At 39.8% G+C, this 24,078-nt stretch overlaps 1 protein-coding gene and 1 long non-coding RNA gene across 2 annotated transcripts in view; one reads left to right on the top strand and one right to left on the bottom strand.

The window, feature by feature from the left end:
- Nucleotides 1-634: 634 nt before the first annotated feature.
- The window catches only part of UGGT2 (UDP-glucose glycoprotein glucosyltransferase 2), a 190,340-nt gene continuing 166,896 nt past the window's right edge, over nt 635-24,078 (bottom strand). Inside the window, exons 34-39 of the mRNA XM_032315026.1 lie at nt 22,579-22,761; nt 20,536-20,696; nt 19,805-19,919; nt 11,890-12,006; nt 7,183-7,309; nt 635-779 (exon numbers count right to left, since the gene is read on the bottom strand). Of these exons, the coding sequence (XP_032170917.1) occupies nt 757-779; nt 7,183-7,309; nt 11,890-12,006; nt 19,805-19,919; nt 20,536-20,696; nt 22,579-22,761 (726 nt within the window). The 3' untranslated portion in view covers nt 635-756. The remainder of the gene's footprint in view (nt 780-7,182; nt 7,310-11,889; nt 12,007-19,804; nt 19,920-20,535; nt 20,697-22,578; nt 22,762-24,078) is intronic.
- Nucleotides 3,083-7,346, top strand: LOC116574318. Its single transcript, XR_004279212.1, has 2 exons — nt 3,083-5,373; nt 7,208-7,346. It is a non-coding gene; the product is annotated as an uncharacterized LOC116574318 (long non-coding RNA).

Raw genomic sequence — 24,078 nt, 5'->3', positions numbered from 1 at the left:
AGTTTTTGTACACTACTTCTATGCATCTATTATTAATACACAGCAGGAAAACAAACTTCATCTTCTTAACTTAGTTTCTATAAAAGTGACTACTTGATACTTCCTTTTATACTCCTTTAAAAGCGCACATACCTCATAAGCCCATGAATGTAATTTTCTCAAAGATTAGAAACTCTAAGAAAATACAAATACAGCATAGAATTGTATCATATCGCTTAAGATGAATAAATGATTATAGTATAGTACCACACTTCTTTCATTTTAAAGTAAGTTATAAATGGGCTTAATTTTTTTTTTTTATTATTCAGAGGTAACCATGAGTCCTTTTCCTTTCTCAGAAGAAAAAAACACAAGAGGTTTCTCTAATTTTAAGTGCGTTTGCAATTAAAGAAATATGGATGCACGAAGAGGGAAAAACAGACAGAGTTGGTTTGCTACGTCCCTGTGAGGACCAGCTAGTTCGCTGATGTTCTACTGGGTGATCTGGCAAAGTACCACTTTAATGGCTGAAAACCCAGTGTTTCAAGCAATAAAGAGAAAAAAAATCTAGTTTTAAATACTCGATGGTCATTTTTTATATAACTTAAACTTATTCAATACATTAAGTACATGTATTTTTAAATAATTAATATTATTTAAATTGAAGAATAGGTCACTGATCTTTAATGAAATTTCCAAAAGTCTTAGCAGTAGTTCCACACTTCCCCAGCAGGTGGCAGATTTCTTCTCACTCTGTCTTTCTCCTGGAAGCCAGCGCTAGAGCTCATCGTGCGTCAAAACTGTAGAGGAGGAAAATGTACTGAGTTATTGAAATCTTGAATATCAGATGCACTTACTAGCTAACTCTCACCAAAGTAAGAGATACAGAAAAAGCACAGCTGCTGAGTGAGGATCCTTTCGTTTGTTTGGTACCTATTTGCTTATGGGAAATGAGATTCGTTCTTTGTACATGATGGCACTTACTATATTGTATCACAAACGCTTAACATTTTATCACCTAGAAGGGGGTTCTCATGAGTCTAGTAGGGCAAGGACCACATCTTTTTTGATCTCTGTTATCTCTGAAACCTAGCACACTGCCTGGCCATGGAAGCCCTGAAAAATCCTGATCGTTTACTCGGCGTGTACCAAGAGCCTCCTGTTAACACAATGGACCAACAGAGAGCAGCAGCCACATGTGGTGGTCCTCGGAGGAGGCAGAGACGGAGCGCTCCAACACTGACAGATGCTGACACGGCCGTGACAGGATCAGTCCTAGCGAAGACTTCTGGAGACCTAAAGGGTCTCGGCATCACTGAGGTGTCACACATGAACCGATTTTAAAACACTGATATTTAAAGTGACATTTTCAGGCAGAAATGAATGAAAGTACAATTTAAATGCATCCTATTCCACACTTCGAGATGTTAGACTCTGTTTCTCTCTTTACTAAATTCCACTTGAGAGATAATAAAGAAATACAAAAGGGAGCAACAATAATGAGAATGGGGGAGGTGGTTAGGAGACATCATTGGAGCAGAGTTATGAATGAATTTCTAAAAATGGAAGACAGAACATAGAGCTGATACACGACCACATGGCAGGGAAGAGGAGGTGATTTTTCCAACAGAAGAGAACCTCCTGACAGCAAACACTGGTGGCGCGTGAGTGAGAATGTGAAGCAGTAACTGAAACACTGTCAGGAAAATCTGTGCTTCTCAGCCTCCCACTCTCATTCTGTCCCCTGCATTTCACAGGGAATTGGTCAGGCTGTTTATTACAAGACAAAAAGGAGAAAATGACTTTTGGAAGAAAAATTCAACAACCTACTGAGAGAGCAACAGAGAGACAGAGACTGATTTTCATATGAGTGTCAATGCTCTTGAATAAAATGCCGTCATTTTGGCTTTTGGCCAGGCTGGTGTGTAGCATGACCTTTATCTGTTCCATGCCTGTATGTCCAGAGAGGAATCTGTCAATTCTGCACATGCTAATGTACCCAGAGCTTCTGATCAACCCTCCCACTCAGGGAAAAAGCCTATTGGAAAAAAAGACATTTTTAAACAGAGAAGACCCTTGCCAGCTCTCTGTATTGAGCAATCTAATCTTTTACTCTTAAAAATATAAAAATAGCCAAGGATCTCCACACATTTGAGGAAGACCAATAGCAAAAGAAAAAAGGCCCAAGATAAACAAACAACATACCCAAAAGAAAGAAGATAACAAAGAGAACCAAAGAGGTACTTAAGATAATTCTAATATTTTCCAGATTATTCTGAAAATGAAATTCAATGAAACCATAAAACAAGAAACTGAAATTCAAAAGGAACAAGGAGAGAAAAAGATCTGTCAAAAATTAAGATGACATTGCCCTCTTAAAAAAAAAAATCAATAGAAGTAAAAAAAAAAAAAAATTCCCTGAACAGAGGGGGAAAAGTAGGAAATATAAAAAGAAAATATAACTACAGAAATACAAAGGATCATAAAAGACTATTATGAACAATGATATTCCAAGAAACTGGGACAACCTAGAAGAAATGAATAAATTCCTAAAAACATTCAACTTATCATGAATATAGGGATTCATGAAGGAACAGAATACCTAAACAAACCAATTACTAGCAAGGAGACTGAACCAGTAATCAAAACCTCCTGAGACACAAAAGTCCAGGACCAGATGGCTTCCCTGGTGAATTCTACCAAACATTAAAGGAATAATTAATACCAATCCTTCTTAAACTTTTCCAAACAATAGATAAGGAAGGAACATATCCGAACTCACTTTATAAGGCCAGCATTAACTTGACCCCCAAACCAGAAAAGGACAAGAGAAGAAAATTATGGACCAATATTCTTGATAAACAAAGATGTAAAAATCCTCAACAAAATATTAGCAAACCAAATTCAACAATACGTTAAAAAGATCACACACCATGATCAAGTGGGATGTGTTCTAGAGATGCAAGGATGGCTCGATATCCACAAATCAATCAACATGATACACGACATCAACAAAATGAAAGGATAAAAATATGATCATCTCAATGGATGCAGAAGAAGCATTTGCAATACATATGAATACTAAGTCATGTTATACACCTGAAACTAATATAAAGTTGTATCTGTCAATTATATCTCAACTTTAAAAAAGGAAAAATAAAGAATAATAGGTCATGACCAAGCTGAGTTTAAACCAGGAACACGGGGATGAGTCAATATCAAGAAATACATTAATAAAATTTGTCATATTGATAAATCAAATATAAAAAACAGATAGTCACCTCCATTGCTCTTGAGGAGGCATTCGATCAAAGGAACCCATTCTCTTTTCTCTTTTCAAATTCTAGTTAGTTAATATGCAGTGCTAAGTGCAACTCATTATTGATAAAAACATTCATTAAAATAGGAATCAATGGCTATTTCCTCCACATAATAAATTTTCGTAGTCCAAAGTGATTATCCTACTTAACAGGGAAACACAGAAGGTTGGCCAGGCAAAGTGAGAAAGAGGCCTAGTGCACTACTATTGTTAACATCCTGTTAGAGATATCAGCCAAAGCAATTAGATGAGAAAAAGCAATGTGAGGTATAACATTAGAAAGGAAGAGGAAAAATTATTCTTGTTTGCAAATAATCTTTGGGGGGAAAAATCAAGAGAATCAACTTAAATATTACTATAAATGAAAACTCAGTATGATCACAGAAATAAAAATTCATACACAAAAAAACAACAGTTTTTCTGTATACAAGTAACCACCAGTAAGAAGATACATTGTAAGAGAAAATCCCATTCATAATACTAACATAAAAATGAAATGTCTAGGAATGAGCTTAAAAAGGTAACGTATAAAATTTAGATGACTAAAATGTTATGATTCTTGACAAACATAAAATGAACCTGAACATATAGAAAGATACAACATGCTCTTAGATGGGAAGAACAGATTTCATGAAGATGTCAGTACTTCCTAACCTAATTAACAAATTTAACATAATCTTCCTTCCAACCCCTACCATCCCCCCAAAAAACCTGAAAAATTTCAGCCTAGATAAGATGATTCTAAAGCTTATATGGAAAAATGAACAGGAGTACCAGGAAAACAACAAAAACAAAATAGCAATGAGGGGAGATAAGCCCTATTCAATATTAAAACTTGCTACAAATGTTCAATAATTAAAGGAGTGTGAAAGAGGCACATGTACAGTCAGAGATCAATGAACAGGATAAAAAATGTGCCACATGAGACATAAATAATACTGGGATTTAGTTTACGATAAAGGTGGCAACACAAATCTCTGGAATAAAGATCATTAATTTCTTTCCAGGGCTGGACAACAATCCTCTAGGAAAAAATGAGCGAAAGGACAAGAATAAATGGAAAACAAGAGACATGACAAATGGCCCTTAAACATACGACAATATCCTCAACTCCATTCATGTTATGGATTGAACAGTTTCCCTCCAAAATTTATATGGTGGAATTCTAATTTGCAGAACTTCAGAAAGTGACCTTATTTGGAAATAGAGTCTTTACAGAGATAATGAAGTTAAAATGATGCCATCAGGTTACACCCTAATCCAACAGGAGTGGTGTCCTTGTTGGGTGAGGACATCTGCACACAGATACATGGAGAGTGAAGACAAGGTACAGGGAGCCAGAGAGAGAACGGCCGCCTACAAGTTGGGAAGGCGGCCTGGGATAGATCCTCTCTCACTGCCCTCAAAAGGCACCCACCCTAATGACATCTGGATCTTGGACTTTAAGCTGCCAGAACCGTGAGACAAAAAATTTCTTCTGTTTAAGCCACTTAGGCAGTGGTCCCTAGAAAACTAATACAGCTGCTATGAGAAATGCAAGAGTTATGAAAGGTATACCGTAGCCTTAAAAATGACGGCCCCTTTGTGTCTGAGTAAAAGAGGTCTTCCAACTTTATACTATATACTTCCATATTGTTTTACTGTTTACAACATATCTTACATTTGTAATTCAAAATTAAGTAAAAAATGCAATAATCTTTCATAAAACTTTTTAAAACTTCTCTTATTATTATATATAAATACATACGTAAACACAAACATGCTATTTTTCTTTAAGATGGAGTCAATCATATTACAAATATTACTTTATGTTTTTAACTTAAAATATGCTGTCAGCAAAATATATTTATCTCAATTCTCTTGAAAGGCTACACTATATTTCACTGTTTGTGTATAATAATGTTTATATAATCAATAGTCTCTTAACGGATAAATTATTTATTTCTTTTTTAAAAGTAGGTCACGCCCAGCATGGAGCCCAGCACAGGGATTGAACTCATGACCTTCAGATCAAGACCTGAGCTGAGTAGTAGATCAAGAGATGGAAGCTTAACCAACCAGTTGTAGCCTCTCAGGTGCCCCAATGGAGAAATTATTTCTATCTCATTAAAAACAATAGTATAACAATCATATGTATACATATATCATTTCTTTTTTTAATTATTTATTTTTTAAAAGATTTATTTATTTGACAGAGAGTATGTGTGTCTGCGTGTGGGGGGAGGGGCAGAGGGAGAGGAGGAAAGAGAATCTCAAGGGGACCCCCTACTGAGCATTGAGCCCAATGGGGGGCTTGATCCCACAACCCTGAGATCAAGACCTGAGCTGAAATCAAAGAGTCGGCCCAAACGACTGAGCCACCCAGGCACCCCGTCATTTCTCTTTTATAACATAAAGTTGTTAAAGTGAATTTCTGGGTCAAAGGGCACACATATTTTAAATTTTTATACATATGGTAATATTTCCTTAATTTATACAGCTATTGTATGTGTAAGTACATTAGAGTGCTCACTTGTCAATATCCTTGCTAACACTGGATATTATTAACCCTTTAACTCTTTCCAATTTGAAAGAGAAACATTTCATCTCATGTTCTGCACATTAAAAAATTTTTAGGTAATTACGTAAAATTTCCTTTCTTCCTTTTCCTTTTTTCCTTTCTCCCCCTTCTGTCTTCTCTTTCTCTTCGAAACAGTTACATCACAACACTGACAGAGTCTTCTTCTGCACTGAAATGGTGACTTAATTAAATTATTTAATTTATTGGGACATCTGGGTGGCTCAGTGGGTTAAGCCTCTGCCTTTGGCTCAGGTCATGATCTCAGGGTCTTAGGATCAAGTCCCGTATTGGGCTCTCTGCTCAGCAGGGAGCCTGCTTCCTCCTCTCCCTCTCTCTCTGCCTACCTCTCTGCCTGCTTATGATCTCTGTCTGTCAAATAAATAAATAAAATCTTTAAAAAATTATTTAATTTATTAATTAAAAATACATGAGTGTGTTTTAAATACTGAACTTCTCAGAAAATAACACACTGGTTTTGTTAAGGAATACAGAAAGTCAAGATGAACACAACTTCACGCTTATGTGAGAAAGTTTACATACAACATTTTTATGTTTATATTTAACATTTGAATGTCTTGAAAAAATAAAGCTTAATAAAATTAAGAATTTTATTTTGAAACACTGGAAAGAATTATTGTTGAGGATTAATATAACCTGTGAAAAGTCTGTAACACGGACTGGAACTCAGTGCTATTTTTTAAAAAAGAGTAAAGAAAAACAGAGAACTAGGCACTGATGAGGAAAGAGAATTATGAGGCAATCAAGAAGTTTGTATCGGCTTTAAAGGAATATTCAACACTCATTTGTTGAAGGTTTATGCAGAGTGATGAAACGCCCAGGTAACCACGGTTTAATCTTGGAAATGGAAGCTCATGGGATCCTAGTCACGCTGCAGCCATGACTAAGGCTGCTCGAACCAGGAACCCATGGGAAATCCCTATTCTGTAGGAGATTGATTTAGGAGATAGGAGGTAATATTTCTAGTTACTATGTAAGTCTTTTACTAAAACTCAGGGCTTGGATTTTCCCATTTGGGAAATTCAGTGTAATGTTAAAGACGGGCATTTTGCTACTTCGATTTTTTACTGCTGGTGTCGGGAGGCTGACGCTGCCGCACTGGGCTCTGCGTGAAGTTCTCTGCATGGGGAAGAGAGTCTCTGTCCACGTTTTTAATTTGTGAGCTTAGTCCACATAAAAAGGAAATTCCTTAAAGAAATTCTGATCTCATCATTTAATAAATTCACCAAGAAATTAGTTCGTAATCTATTATAGTCTCAGTTAATGCGATGCATGGTTCTGACACCACCGCGGAAGGGTGACTTACTTGCATTTTTCTTCTTGTTTTCCAGGTGATCTAACAGTCGCCGGATCTCAGTGTCATACTCCACCCATTCTGGGACAATCCTGGCAGCAGCTTGTAGCTTGGGTTCTTTTGTTTTGGGATTATTGCACTGAAAATGTAAATAAAGTTTTATTAATGAAAAACTATTGCCCTCGTATGTTCGTTATACTTCAACGAAGGAAAGAAGGAAGGAAAGCAGGAAGGGAGGGAGGAAGGACTGATCACTGTTCGGGAAACGTGAAGGAAATGCCTGAGGACGTTACTAAGTCACTAGAGCAAACAAAAATGCATTTTGTAAAAAGCTGAGTCCTAAGCACCAAATATTTAAAGTTCTTAAGTTAGTTGAATGGGGAAAGGATCAAGTGAAATGACAAATCATACTTGATGCGAGCAGTGTTTAATGCAAACACCTCAATCAGAAATTTTTTACTTTTTAAAGATTTTACTTATTTCTTTGTTAGAGAGAGAGAGAGAGAGAGAAAGCACAACCAGGGGGAGAAGCAGGCAGAGGGAGAAGCCGGATGAGGGACTTGAGCCCAGGACCCCGGGATCATAACCCAAGCCAAAGACATATGCTTAACCGACTGAGCCACCCAGGCGTCCCTCAATCAGAAATTTAAGCAAAAATTATTTTAAAAACATTCTGATCGTTTTTTTTTTTTTTTTAAAGATTTTATTTATTTGACAGAGAGACACAGTGAGAGAGGGAACACAAGCAGGGGGAGTGGGAGAGGGAGAAGCAGGTTCCCTGCCAAGCGGGGAGCCTGATGCGGGGCTCCATCCCAGAACCCCAGGATCATGACCTGAGCCGCAGACAGATGCTTAAGGACCGAGCCACCCAGGCGCCCTAAACATTCTGATGGTTAACAAGTAGTCTGTCAAACAATTCTGCAAACTGTTTTGACAAAAGATCTAATTCCATGACCATTCTGTAAAAGAACATAGACTCCATTAACAAATATTTTTTATCTTTTCTTTGGGCTAATGTCTGGTTTATATGCTTTCCGTTTTCCACAGACAAAAGTATTAGTTAGCCTTTAGAAATCCCATGAGTTTCTTTAGCAAAAATGACCATTCCGCTTCTTACGCCTCGCTTCTATTTAGCAACTGAGATGATATTTAAAGTCAGTTAACTGGAAGAAGAAAATCAGTTAACTGGAACTCATTTGTCAAAATATTGACAGGTGTGAAAGGCAGAGTAGTTTATAAATCTCATGTCTAGAAATATTAACTAGTCTACCTGACACAGGGGAAAACCAGTGGGTGTGGCTCCGCAGTCAGGTTCCAACCGCAGCTCACTAGAGGCGAGACCCATACAGTTTGTGTGTGTGTGTGTCTGTGTGTGTGTGTGTATAGAGGGGGGTGTCTGGCGAGACCCACACAGTGTGTGTGTCTGTGTGTGTGTGTGTGTGTGGGGTGTCTAGTGCTCCACACAGAGGAGGAAGACAGTCTCCAAGGTTCCACTGACACAGGACCCAGTTAAACGACTCAGCGAGCAACTGGTCCTACCATGGAGTTCCTTGGGAAATTAAAAGGCTAAAAGGCAAAAGTCTCGTAGGAGAAGGATCTGACTGTGGACGTAGGCGACAGTGCGGAGGCCGAGGTCTGCTGATGCGCTGCACGGGAGGCGTGAGGAGAGAGGTCACAGGGGCCCCCAGAGTGTGCGGCCGGAGCCCTGGGAGGAACGGAGACGCCATGACGGAGACACGCGGGGCGGTGGTGGGAGCACAGATCCCCGCAGCTCCACGAGCCTCCCGTTTGCTCCCTACAAGGCAGTCACAGAGGCCGCACGTGGAAGCCCGCTCTACGCGGCATTCCCGTGTAGCTGCCTCAACCTGCTTCCTCCTTAAATCCTGTGCGAAAGCGCCTGGTTATGAGCCATGAGCCTAGTGTCTGGATCCTTTCCTCACCAGATATTTTCAGTCCATTCCACTGTGGCTGTTTTCTGTAGTCATATATTCCTGAAGTAAGTGGGAAAAGAGGATTTTCTTCGCAGAAATTAACCTTACAGACCATACGTTCGATAAAGTGAAGATAATGAAACTATTTTCTTTCACTTTGTGTCAGAAACTGTCAAAATTACTATGTTTTCCTTGATTTTTGTGCTACAATATTTTCCCCCTATAATCTCTATCAGTGGTGCTATTCTGCCCCTCAGGGGAGCTCTGACAAGGTCTGGACACATTTTGGGTGTCAGGACTGGGGGGCGGGGTGCTACTGCCATCTAGTGGGTAAGGCCAGGGACGTGCAAAACATCCCCCAGAGTGCAGGAAGGTCCCCACCGTTACGGATCACTCGGTCCTAAACGTCAGTAATGCCCAGGTTGAGAACCCTGATGGAAACGGCGCAGAGTATCATGACATTCAGAAATGCTCTCCTCACCTTCAATGCCATTAATCGTGCTATCTTTTCTTCATTAGGCCACTTCCTCGGGGTTTTTCTGCACTCCCTTAACTTTTTCCCCAAGGAGCTGGCCCAAATTAGCACGTTCTCTCATTTTGAAATGTTTCTGTGGGAGGGATGGCTAGCTGTCCACCAAAATTTACGCCACCTTTTCTCTATGTAGACCCATCCCTAGGCAGTAGCTGCGCATTGGGAATGCCATTCCTCAGCCCCTCTTACATTACATGTGGCCACACAACCAATGCCCACCCAAGGGCGCCACGGCTTTTAGGAGTCAGGAAGCATTCCTGCCACTTCTTCCCTCCCCTCCAGATCAACACTACACAAGAGAAATAGTGATGGAAACGACATATGTCATCTTAAATTTTCCAGGAGCGACATAGAGAAGTACAAAAAGAACAGGTGCAATAAATTTTAGTGCTGTATTTTACTTAACCAACTATGTCCAAATGATCAGTCAATATGTAGTAAGTATAAAAGTCAGTAATAAGATGTTTTTACCTTATTATTGTACCGAGTCTTGAAAATCTATCTTACACTTTACAGCCCATCTCAGTTCAGACTAGCAACATTTTAAGTGCTCAGGGTCCACATGTGGCAAGTGGCCGCCATCCTGGGCAGATCAGCTCCAGATGGACACAGAGAAGACAGGACCTCAGAGCATGAAGGAGCCCCAAGTGGACGGAGGGTGGTCCCTGAGTCATGGGGGACAGGGAAGCTACTCACGGACAGAATAGTCACATAGATCTGTACTCAGGTGAGGGAGAAACCACTGAAATTTAGGGTTATAGTTAGCTTATGCTAACCTAAGTACTAGAGACCCCCAGGAGACCCTCTGTCACTAATGTACGAGTCACAACCTTTTACGTCCCAGCACAATGTTAACAATCTCTTAGGCGTTTCGTTCAGTAATGTCCTTGACCTCTCTTTAGAAAATTCCCTTCTTTCTTCTTAACAGTGCCATCTTACTTATTTCTGCTACATTCTATCACCTTTGGTTGCAACCTGACATACTGGCCTGCTACGTTTTTTTCTATACATTTCTAATGTATAGAAATTCTAGAATTTCTAGAAAAAAGTCATTCAATTTCTAGAAAAATGTCTATTTTATTGTCTTGTCTTTTGTTCAAAACTGTATGAATGCTAATATTTTGACAGCTTATTTTTTACCGAAGAACTTGTAAATAATTACTTAAAACTTAAATTAGCACAAAATACATTCTTTTTCTTTCTGAAGAAAAAGAATGTCAATATCTCATAGCTATTAAAGATAATAAAGTATTGGAATGTGAGTTCGAGACAGCTGGACAATAAATTAGTTTCAAATACTTCACATCTAGGAGAGTTACACTGTGTAGCATAGGATCTGCTTAAAATCAAAATGAAAATAAATTTCTCAAAAGGAAGAAAAGCAGACACGTAAAGGATAATTTAGTAGACACAGAATTATTTTGGTCGTCTTCATTTGGGAAAAATACTGGCAGGAGAACCAAACTGGTTATACATTAAGATGAAAGTTAATCCATGAGCACTTCAGGCAGCTCCTGGCCTTCCTTTCAGACGCCCCTGAGAAGCACCCGAGAGAGCAGAGCAGCGAGCCCCAGATCGCCGTCCCTCACACGGCTGCTTGTATGGACGGCCCTTGGCTGGCATCTGGGAACATGGGTTTCAGGAGTGTTGCCATCATTCCTGGTAAGACTAGTACAACAGTGCCTGAAGTGTGCCAACCCATGCTTTATACTGAACCTGCTTTCCTTTTGGATGTTGGGAATTTTCAGTGTATTTCCTTTTTAAGTGCCTGATATGCGACAGGAAGGGGGGGAGTGCTTGCGAGCGGCCCCCGGTAAGAATCCTGCACACTGGGTTCCTGACGAGCTGCCCTGGGACACACCACCTCACCCATGCTGTGGAATTCCTCACAGCTTCAGGGGTTGAGCTGGTCCCACGTGACTGCCCAGGGAGAGGGCTCTTGGAAGCCTGCCCCTGGCTTGCTCTGAACTTTGCCCCCCATACCTCTTCCCTGTGTGGCTATGGCATGAAACCCTGCCATGAGCAGGGTGATATTCTGAGTCCTGGGAGTCCTTTTAGTGATTCCTCAACCCTGGGGGTGGTCCTGGAGGCCCCCTGACACAGCTCTGTACTTGGCCAACCTCAGTGAACACCACAGTACATGACAGATGAAGCAGCAGGGTGCCACGGGGGTGCCATCCCGGCTGTAAAAGAGAAACTATTCTCCTTGAACACATTCACATGTGCTTGCATGCAGACGATCGCGCACACACTCACCAGATCAATGGTTTTGGCTCTCTGTTTGGAGTCGTCGTCGCACCACGTTTCACACCACAGCCAGTCTTGAGGAAGAGACTTAATGGCGACTTGGTAAATCATATTATTGGGGAGATCCTATAGAAACATGATTTCAACAAGGTAACAGAAATTAGGCAGAGGGAATGAGCTTGATGATGCCAACTAGATTAAAAACAAGCTCAAAAAAACATTCGTAGATTTAAGATATCGATTTTTAAGCTACTAACATACTTACTATGGCCCAATCATCTTGTGTGACGATGAACCCGGGGGCTAGAACTGTGCCCAAAGCTGTCCTGGACATCACCCTTGACATCAGGGATGCAGTGGGGAGCCCAGACACCCACCACCCCACATGCCCCCAAATGGACAGCCACACCACCTCCGCCCGTCCTGAACCAGCGCACTGGTCACCCGCGCTGGGCCCGCTCTTGCCATTGCTGTCAACGTGCTGGCACCATGCCCTCCGGATTCGGAGGGGACCCTTTCTTTTTCTGTTAGGAAATAATGCTCCAGGCTTTCTAAGCAAAGACTGTTGACACCTGGGTTAAAGAAAGTTTACAAGGCAAATGAGCCTCATAAGTGACAAAGGCCTCACAGGCCTGCCTACAAGCACGTGCGTGACTGAGCCCAGTCAGGTCTTCAGAGGAGATGGCCATCCCTGGGCCAAGATGATTTCAGCCTCATTAGCGCCTGTGGAGCAGAATGTTCAGCTACGTCAGGCCCAGATTCCCGGCCCACTGCAACTATTTGTTATTGCAAGCGGCTATGTTTTCTGGTAAGTTGTTAGGGAGCGATAGATAATGAATACGGGTGGTTGTAGGATTTGGACTTTCCAAATAAAGCTGCTACATCTATTCATGCACAAGTCTCTATATAGACATATACTTTTTACAAAGATCTATTTATTTAAATTTGGCAGAGAGATCACAAGTAGGCAGAGAGGCAGGCAGAGAGAGAGGGGGAAGCAGGCTCCCCGCAGAGCAGAGAGCCTGATGCAGGGCTCCATCCCAGGACCCTGGGATCATGACCTGAGCCGAAGGCAGAGGCTTTAACCCACTGAGCCACCCAGGCACCCCTAGACTTATACTTTTATTTCCCTTGAAGTAGATTGACTGGTCATAGGGTAGGAGTAAATTCAAATTCATAAGAAACTGCCAAACTGTTTTTCAAAATGTCTACAGCATTTTTTGGTTTTTTTTGTTATGTTAGTCACTGTAGAGTTTTTGACATTGTGTTGCATGATGCACTGTTTGCATGTAACACCCAGTGCTCCATGCAGTACGTACACTCCTTAATACCCATCACTGCGCCAACCCATCCCTCCATCCCCCACCCTCCAAAAACCCTGTTTGTTTCTCAGAGTCCATAGTCTCTCGTGGTTCGTCCACCCCCTCCGCCATTTTCCCCTTCCTTCTCCTAATGTCCTCCACACCATTCCTTATGCTCCACATATAAGTGAAACCATATAATTGTCCTTCTCTGCTTGACTTATCTCACTCAGCATAATCTCCTCCGGTCCCGTCTATGCTGATGCAGAAGTTGGGTATTCATCCTTTCTGATGGCAGAGTAATACTCCATTGTATATATGAACCATATCTTCGTTATCCATTCATCTGCCCATTGAAAGGCATCCTGGCTCTTTCCACAATTTGGCTATCGTGGACATTGCTACTATGAGCATTGAGGTGCATGTGGCCCTTCTTTTCACTACATCTGTATCTTTGAGGTAAATGACCAGCAGTGCAATTGCCGGGTCAGAGGGCAGCTCTATTTTTAATTTTTTGAGGGACCGCCACACTGTTTTCCAAAGTGGCTGCACCAGCTTGCATTCCCACCAACAGGGTTACAGCATTTTTACCTGCTCATCAGCAATATATGTACCCTTGTCAACACTTAGTATGGTCTTTTTAGTATCAACCATTTTAATGGTATGTGGAATTATTCATTGTAGTTTTAATCCTCATTTCTCTAATGACTAATCATCTTCAGCATCTTTCCATGGACTTATTGCCACTTGATCATCATCTTTGCTGAAGTGTCTGTTAAAATCTGATATTTAAAAATTTTTATTTTTAAAATACTTAATTTTTTAAAGATTTTTTTTTTTAAAGATTTTATTTATTTATTTGACAGACAGAGATCACAAGTAGGCAGAGAGGCGGGCAGAGAGTGAGAGGAGGAAGCAGGCTCACGGCTGAGCAAAGAGCCCAATGCGGGGTTCAATCCCAGGACGCTGGGACCATGACCTGAGCTGAAGGCAGAGGCTTTAACCCACTGAGTCACCCAGATGCCCCTAAAGATTGGTTTTTTAATTTTTTTTATTATGTTCAATTATCCAACATATAACACATCATTAGTTTTGGATGCAGTGTTCAACGAATCATTAGTTGCACAGAACACCCAGTGCTCATAACGTCATGTGTCCTCCTAAACTCCCGTCATTCGTTACTCCATCCTCCCACCCCCTCCCTTCTGTAACCCTCAGTTTGCTTCTGGAGTCCAGAGTCTTTCATGGTTTGTCTCCCTCTTTGATTTCTTCCCATTCAGTTTTCCCTCACTTCCCCAGTGGTCCTCCATGCTATTGCTTATGTTCCACATGAGTGAAACCATATGATAATTGTCCTTCTCTGCTTGACTTATTTCATTAGCATAATCCCCTTCAGTTCCATCTACGTTGATGCAAATGGTGGGTATGCATCCTTTCAGATGGCTGAGTAATATATATGGACCACATCTTCTTTATCCATTTATCTGTTGAAGGGCATCTCACCTCCTTTCATAGTTTGGTTACTGTGGACATTGCTGCTATGAACATTGGGGTGCAGGTCCCCCTTCTTTTCATTAAGCCTGTATCTTTGGGGTAAATACCTAGTAGTGCAATTGCTGGGTCGTAGGGTAGTTCTACTTTTAATTTTTTGAGGAAACTCCATACTGTTTTCCAGAGTGGCTGCATCACCTTGCATTTCCACCAACAGTGTAAGAGGTTTCCCCTTTCTCCACATCCTCTTCATGGAACACTTGTTTCCTGTCTTGTTAATTTTTGTCACTCTAACTGGTATAAGGTGGTATCTCATTGTGATTTTGATTTCAATTTCCCTGATAGCTAATGATGTGGAACTTTTTTCCACATGTCTGTTCGCATTTGTATGTCTTCTTTGGAAGACATTTGTATGTCTTTTCACATCTTCTGCCCATTTCTTGACTGGATTATTTGTTTTTTGGGTGTTGAGTTTGAGAAGCTCTTAATAGATCTTGGATCCTAGCCCTTTACCTGATAGGTCATCTGCAAATACCTTCTCCCATTCCATGGGTTGGCTCTTAGTTTTGTTGACTGTTTCCTTTCCTGTGCAAAAGCTTTTTATCTTGACTGAAGTCCCAAAAGTTCATTTTTGCTTTTGTTTCCCTTGTCTTTAGAGATCTGTCTTGAAAGTCGCTGTGGCCAATGTCAAGGAGGTTGCTGCTGGTGTTCTCCTCTAGGATTTTGATGGATTCCTGTTTCACATTGAGGTCTTTCATCCATTTAGAGTTTATCTTTGTGTATGGTGTAAGAGAACGGTCCAGCTTCACTCTTCTACATGTGGCTGTCCAATTTTCCCAACACCGCTTATTGATGAAACTTTTTTCCACTGGATTTTTTTCCTGATTTGTCTAAGATTAGTTGACCACAGAGTTGAGGGTCCATTTCTGGAATCTCTATTTTGTTTCTGATTTTTAAAAAATGAGATTGTTTTCTTTCTTATTAACGGATTTTGAGAGTTCTTTTATATATTTGTCAATTATTTTCTAATGTGGGTCACACTTTTAACAGGTCTAAAAACATATGCATAAACAATGTTCTCCTATCTTCTAAAAGTTTTATAGTTTTACATTTTATCTTTAGATCTATGATGTGTTTTGAGTTGATTTTTGTACATGAAATGTGTTATGAATGGGAATGGTTTTGTTTTGCTTTGTATATGGATGTCTAATTTTTCCAGTGCCATTTTAGAAAGCTGCCCTTTTCCCACTGCACTGCCTTCACACCTTTGTCAAAAGTCAATTATTCAAATGAATGGGTTATTTCTGGAATCTCTATTCCTACATATGGATTTAATTACCTGTTTTTACACCAAATCACACCATTTGGATTACAGTATCTTTATATTAAATCTTGAAATCAGGCAAAATAAGTCTTCAAACTCTGTTCTTCTTCAAAGCTGTTTTGGCTATTTTGGGTCTACTGCATTTCTATACAAACTTAATTTTTTAAATGCTATTAGAGAGAGTATCACCTTTTTAGCTTCCATTTCCAACTATTGCTAGTAAATAGAAATACAGAATTGACTTTCATATACTGATCTTACATCTGCAGTATTACTAAATATACTTATTGGTTCTATATGACTTTTTAGTAGATTATAGAGGATATTCTACATAAATCATTCTATTGTCTGAAAAAAAAAGTTACTTATTCCTTGCCAATTCAATGCCTTTTATTTTTCCTGCCTTGTTGTACTATCTAGTACCTCCACTGCAATGCTGAATGGAAATGATGAGTAGATGTTTTTGCTTTGTACCTGATCTTAAGGGGAGAGTATTCAGTATTTCACCATTAAGTACAATGTTAACTATAGGTTTTTCATAAGTGTCTTTTTTAAGATTTTATTTATTCATTTTAGAGAGAGAGAGAGAGAGTGTGCGTGCAAGTGAGCACAACAAGATGGGGGAAAAAGCAGAGGGAGAGGGAGAAAGAATCTGAAGCAGACTCTGCACTGAGCGCAGAGCCCAATGTGGGGCTCAATCCCATGACTGTGAGATCATAATCTGAGCCGAAAGCAAGAGTCAGACACTCAACTGACTGAGCCACCGAGGTGCCCCTCATAGGTGTCCTTTACCAGGTTGAGGAAGTTCCCTTCTTGTGCTAGGCTGCTGAGAGTTTTTATTAGGAATGGACACTGGAATATATCAAATGCTCTTTTGTATCAAGCTGATCATGTGATTTTCCTTTTTTTTGGTCTATTAATTAGTGAATTACACTGACTGGTATTCTCAAATGGAATGAACCCAGGGATAAAGTCCATTTAATTATGACATAGGGTCTTTATTATATATGCTGGATTTGATTACCTGAGATTTTTATCAAGGATGTATACACCTGTTCATGTGGGATGTTGGTCTGTAATTTTCCTTTCTTGTAGTGTCTTTGTATGGTTTTAATGTTAAAGTCATTAATGTTGGCTTCATAGAATGAGTAGAATTGGTATTTTTTCTTTCTTTAATGTTTTGTAATGAAGCTATCTGGGTATGAATATTTAAACTAAACTCAAATTCCTCCATTGACATAGGGCTATTCAGACTATTTTAAGTGCATTTTGGTAGTTTGTGTCTTTTATTTATTTAAAAAGAAAAAGCCCATCATAAAAAGAATCACAAGATCCAACTCATGGAAGACTACCAGACCCCACTCCCTGGCAGTAAAACCCACAAAGGCTGGATATTCTTAAAATTGTTCTCTGTGGGTAATCCCACAACCCCAAGACAATGGAAAAATGAACTGCCCAATGTAAGAAATAAGCCTAATGTTAAAGAGTAAGCCCTTCCCTGTACGGTTAGCTAACTTTAAAAAATTTATGAAACTCTTTGTTAGAGGCAAAGGGAGGGTTCCCTTCCCCATCTGGGAGGAGAGACCACTACTCTGTGAAGTCTTTTAAGTAGCCGACTAGACTGGACTCTTCCTAACCGAGACCACAGATTCTTCGGAACTGAAATATATACATATTTTGCATACGGGTTTGTCTTTCCTGCTCGCAGAGACTTAGTAGCATTATCCAAGGGCTTACAGAGCTATCCACTGAGGGAGGATTCCATTTAATATTGCATTAGACCAACAGACCCACTTTAGAGCAAGGAAAGGAAGCCTGGTAGAGGGCACATGACCAGGAGATCCCGTGGTCTGGCTGAATACTCTGCTGGCCTGACAGAGCAATAAATGATTCACTGAAGGCACAGGAGGTGCTACCTTGGGGACAAGACACTGCAAGAATGGGGTGCAGCATATGTTCTAAATCACCAACCATCATATGGTGCTGCGTCACCACATGGAAGAATGGGTCCAAGGGGCAAAGCAGAAGTGATCCTGCTTATCCTCACTCCCAGTGACCCTCTTGGGGAGGCTGTGCTTGTTATCCCCCTAATTCTGGGAGGTTTGGGGTCCAATCATTAGGTTAAGTGGCTCTGGAAATTAGTCAGATATTGAGAAAAAAAAAGGTGCTTATCTTTTAGGAAAAACAAAATGTAAGGCAGTAGCCAGGTGGGACACAGGATGAAGGGAGTCTGTCTTAAAGATCAGAGATGGAGACATGTTTAACTGATGATGGGAGGGAGTAAGAAAAAGGTACAGTAAGTGAGCCAGGGCATGTGGTGGGAGGAAGAGGCCTAAGGATGGAAAAGGGAAGATAAAATATGATCAGTTTTGAAAATGTTGAGCTAAAAGTGAAAAAATTACATGTTAAGTGGAGACAGTTGAGATATCCAATACAGAATGTACCAAGGGGAAAAAGGATGCAAATGTCAGACTCTGAAGTCTACAAGCAGGGAACTAGAGCGGTCTGGATCCATGCACTGAACATGAGTCCATGAGACCATTCTCTTACACCATATACAAGAAAAACTCAAAATGGATAAAAGACCTCAATGCGAGGCAGGAATCTATCAAAATCCTAGAGGAGAACATAGGCAGTAACCTCTTCAACATTGGCCACAGCAACTTCTTTCGAGACACGTCTCCAAAGGCAAAGAAAACAAAAGTGAAAATGAACTTTTAGGACTTCATCAAGATAAAAAGCTTTTGCACAGCAAAGGAAACAGTCAACAAAACTAAGAGCCAACCCATGGAATGGAAGAAGATATTTGCAAATGACATATCAGGTTAAGGGGTAGTATCCAAGATCTATAAAGAACTCCTCAAACTCAACACCCAAAAAACAAATAATCCAGTCAAGAAATGGGCAGAAGACATGAAAAAACACTTCTCCAAGGAAGACTTACAAATGGCTAACAGACACATAAAAAATGTTCCACATCATTAGCTATCAGGGAAATTCAAAACAAAACCACACTGAGATACCACCTTATGCCAGTGAGAATGGCAAAGATTAACAAGATAGGAAACAACAATTCTTGGAGAGGATGTGGAGAAAGGGGAACCCTCTTACACTGTTGGTGGGAACGCAAGCTGGTGCGGCCTCTTTGGAAAACAGTGTGGAGATTCCTCAAACAATTAAAAATAAAGCTACCCTATGACTCTGCAATTGCACTACTGGGTATTTACCCCAAAGATACAAATGTAGTGAAAAGAAGGGCTATATGTACCCCAATGTTCATAGGAGCAATGTCCACAACCGCCAGACTCTGGAAAGAGCCAGGATGACCTTCAACAGATGAATGGATAATAAAGATATGGTCCATACATACAATGGACTATTTCTTAGCCATCAGAAAGGATGAATACCCAACTTCTGTATCAACATGGATGGGACTGGAAAAGATTATGCTGAGTGAAATAAGTCAGGCAGAGAGAGTCAATTATCATATGGTTTCACTTACTTGTGGAGCACAAGGAATAACATGGAGGACACTGGGAGATGGAGAGAAGTGAGTTGGGGGAAATCGGAGGGAGAGATGAACCATGAGAGACTGTGGATCTCAGAAATAAACTGAGCAGTCTGGAGGGGAGGGAGGTGGGGGGGTTGGGTGAGGTTGGTGGTGGGTATTAAGTAGGGCACGTATTGCATGGAGCACTGGGTGTGGAGTATAAAAAAATGAATCTTGGAACACTGAAAAAATAAAATAAAATTTTAAAAAGAAAAGAAAAAAAAGAGAAGAAAATGAGTCTATGAACATTCTACGTACCTGATCAAGGTTTGAAAGACTGTTTGGATCTTGACTGAGAGCTTGATACTGGCCCCGGAGCCTGTCTCCTGCTGCAATTCTTCTGAACTTCTTGAGATCCACCACATACAAGGCACTGCAAAGGTGAGGAGTCTTTGGTGGCCCATGTTGTTCATGGACGTTTACTTTCCCCCAGTGACGGTCCACAGGGATGGGACTGACTTTTAGATATCCCTGGGTCTACTAATGATGAAACCTTTCATAAATTTTCTCCCAACGTCCAACACGGTTTCCAACGGGTCTGAAGTTCGTTATAATACTATTAGGATCCACATCCTTGTAGAGTCACAAGTTTTTCCAAGACACCATGAAAGTCATGGCTCTCCAAAACAACAGATTTGAAGACAGTACGCTCATTTTGTGATGTAACCAACTAGTTTATCTTTAGTGGTTAGGAGCCTCTTGCTTGAGTCCTATTAATTGGGTTTAATGCCTGGCTCAGCTATGCTAACGGTATAAGCCTGGGAGAGTCACATGAATGCTGCCCGCTGTGGTTCTCAGGTTTTCACAGCTGTTAAATGGGGATGATATCATCTCAAAATGTTGTCATAGAGATTTTATGGGTTAGTACATGTAGAGTGACGGGCATGCCATTGACACTAACAGGTTGCCATTGTTGTGTGATTTCTAAGAAAACTGAGTATTGTGATCCAGTAACTTATTTAGTTACTAAAAAGTATAAATTTTCTTACCTGATATGGTATTTCCTTCTTAAGAGATGTGATGCCCAGTATCCTTTTTTCCAGAAACGATATCCATCCATTTCAGTGCGGCTGTCACAAAATGGAGTATACCCGTAAGGTGCTCCACCCAGATCGAAATCTCGGAGTTCTTTTAGGTCATGTCTCACAATCTAAATAATTAAAATAGTTTCTTTTAGGTCATGTCTCACAATCTAAATAATTAAAATAGTTTCTCTGATGAAGATTATAAAATAATATTATGTTATTATAATAAGCCCTTTTTATGTGAATCTCAAATAATCACCTGATTGTAGAAATAAACGGAATTGTGCTTTTCTCACAGCTCTTTCAAGCAGCAAGGAGTTTACTGAGTTATTTCTTCAATATTTCTTATTTCTTCTATTGTTCTTTCAGGTGAAAGAAACTGGGGCGCCTGGGTGACTCAGTTGATTAAGCCTCTGCCTTCCGTTCAGATCATGATCCTGGGGTCCTGAGATTGAGCCTGAAGTCGGGCTCCCTGCTCAGTGGGGAGTCTGCTTCTCCCTCTGTCCCTCTCCCTGCTTGTGTGCTCTCTCTCAAATAAAATAAAATCTTAAAAAAAAAAAATGACACCAAAAATGTCTATGCTTAGTCTATATGACCGTGGTCTTATCTTTAATTAGGATAGTTTGTTACATAATTTTATTTTTTTAAAAATTTTATTAATTTGACAGAGAGCATGAGTAGGGGAGGGGCAGAGGGAGAGGGATGAGCAGATTTCCTGCCAAGTGCAGAGACTGACAAAGAGCTTGATCCCAGGATCCTGAGATCATGACCTGAGCTGAGCTCAGAGCCACCCAGGGGCCCCTTGTGATGCCACTTCAATCAAGATAGTTTAAACAAAATGTACTTTGGAAATAAATTAAATATTTCACAAGTATTCTTACTTACTTGATTACTCTTAGTTTATCAAGATACAGATTAATAATTCAAAATCATCTTATGATAAATCTCCATTATTGTAATATTGGCAAATATTAGTCTGAATGATAAAGAAAAACCTCTTGATTATCCTTAATGGCTTTAATGAAATAACAGTAGTAAGTTCCTTTTTTCTTTAAGATTTTATTTATTTTAGAGAGAGCGCATGAGCGTGAGCAGAGTGAGAGGGGGAGGGAAAGAATCCCAAGCAGACTCTGTGCTGAGCCTGATGCAGAGCTTGATCTCGTGACCCTGAGACCATGAGCTGAGCTGAAACCAAGAGCTGAGCACTCAACCAACTACATCACCCAGGCACATTTTTTTAACAGATTCAAGCCTGCTGGAAAACATCACTATATAGATCAATTTGGAAAATACTATAAAAATAATAAAAGTTTACAATATAAGTAAATTCTAATAGAGGATTTGAACAATGTACTTTTTGTTCTAAATATAAATTGAACTAACTTGTACTCTTAATTCATATAATGTTAATATTTACATTTTACTGTTCTACTTAAAAATTCTGTATATTTTGCAAATATTTTTTCCCATTAATGATTACAAAGGCATGGAAGGAAAGGAAGGGGGAAAGTCACAATTTTTGGATATATAAATTTTGAAACCTGAGTACTATAATGGTTTTTAGTAGTCAAATTTGGAACATTTTTTTTCCTTAGAAGGAAATGAAAGTTGTCTGTAATCACAAATTTTTTTTTAGCAAGAAGAAAGAGCTCATTTTTAAATAATCAGCTCATATTCATAGGAACTCAGACAACTATTTTTATTGTGACTAGGATCACTACTTTTTTAACTACCAAAATTTAAGAAAAACTACTACTTCAGGGAGAAAATTGCCATGTCCCAGATAGTAAATGGTACTTCTTGCAGACACATTTGAGTTTCCCTGGAATTCTGACAGATTTTTTTTTTTTTTTAAGACACTTCCTTTATGTGTCCCATTCATGTCATGTATTTTTACGTAGCATAGCAACAAAGATAATAATGAACAGTAGCAACTGAGTCCCAACACCCAGACAGACTTGCAAAAGAAGTTTAAGTACTAGCAAAAACTACGGTTAATCTTATCACCTGGTCAGCATCAACAAAAATGATTTTGTCCACCGCCAGAGGAAAGAGGACGTCGAGGAAAAGAATTTTGTAACCCCAAATAATCCTCTGTTTTTCAGTCTGCTGATGGAGCCAGCTGGGCCACCTGTACTGCACGAGTTCATACTGGAAGCCATACTCCTCGGCCATGTGAGGAATCACCTCCTACACACATACACACATACACACAAATCAAAGAATATGCTCAAGGAAGAGAAAATCATTTCTGTTTTAGAGAAAAAAATTAACATTCTAAAAAGCAGAGTTTACCATAAATTGTTACAAATTACTTGGTAAAATGTCTAGACTACTTCTACAACCTATACCTATTACTGAGTAATATGAAAACGCTGACCAATATGAAAATACAAGCATACATGAAACTATGTGATCTAATGACATTAAGGAATAGGTATGCCACATTGAACAGCAAGTTTATTAAGTAAGATAAATGCTCCCCTAGTTCTTACTACCAACTTTCGACTTGAGAAAGCCTGACTCTACAAGGAAAAGCGTCTGGACCTGGGAACACTGATGTGTCACACGGTGGATGGGTATGTCAACACGCTGGTTGCCCAGAGACAACAGGAAGAGGGAGGGCAAAAAAAACACAAAATGAGCTGTAAATTGGTAAATTAGGTTTTCTACATGAGCCCCATGTTTGAGATTTATCACTATTTAATTCAAGAATTAAAAATCCAGGGTAGTCATTGTGGTTCTGGATGTTTGGTATTGGATTCAGAGTCTTACAGACTTAGAGCATCTTACCCTGTTCAGGGCAGTATTTCATTAACACCTTGTTGGCTAAATTTGGCTCATGAGCCCCAATCTGAGAGGGAGTGTGGTCAAGGTTGGGGGGGAGGGAAGATGGGTTAGCAAACAGAGAATTTGCTTTTTCCTCCTCAGTTCTTATTTGGAGCTTGTTGCTGGTTTTACACCTAGTTTAATTTTCTTCCTGTTTTTGTAAGAAGAGTGTAGATTTAAAGTACATTCCTTACTGTAAGCACTGGTTTCATCTGTGAATTGAAATGCTGCAATTATGGCTAGAACGGCTGCTGAGAATCATTGTTTTGATTTCAAAATTTAAAAAAAAAACATGTTAGAAGAAAGTAGAAGAGCTCTCTAATCAGCAAATATGCATTAACATTTTCACTGAGCACGCACTAGGTGCCAGGTACTTTTGTAGGGCCTAGGGATACAGAAGTGAACAAAACAGACACAAATCATGGCCTTCATAAGGCTTTTGAGGGGTTAGGCAGAAAATGAACGAAACAGTTGAGTCACCTGTAGAACACAGTGCTAGGGCAAAGTAAAAAGGGGAGGGACACAGAGTGAAAATTAGAAGGGACTATAACTGCAGATTGTGTGGTCAGGAAAGGATTATTCCCTAAGTAGGTAGAAGTCAGCAAGGATTTGAAGGAAGAGAGAGAGAGGTTTTGAAAATTGTAAGGAAAGGATCTAGGGTACTAGTAATTTCTGCAT

Source organism: Mustela erminea, chromosome 15, assembly GCF_009829155.1.
Source record: "Mustela erminea isolate mMusErm1 chromosome 15, mMusErm1.Pri, whole genome shotgun sequence".
Classification (NCBI taxonomy): domain Eukaryota; kingdom Metazoa; phylum Chordata; class Mammalia; order Carnivora; family Mustelidae; genus Mustela; species Mustela erminea.
This window is presented reverse-complemented; position numbering and strand designations above follow the sequence as displayed.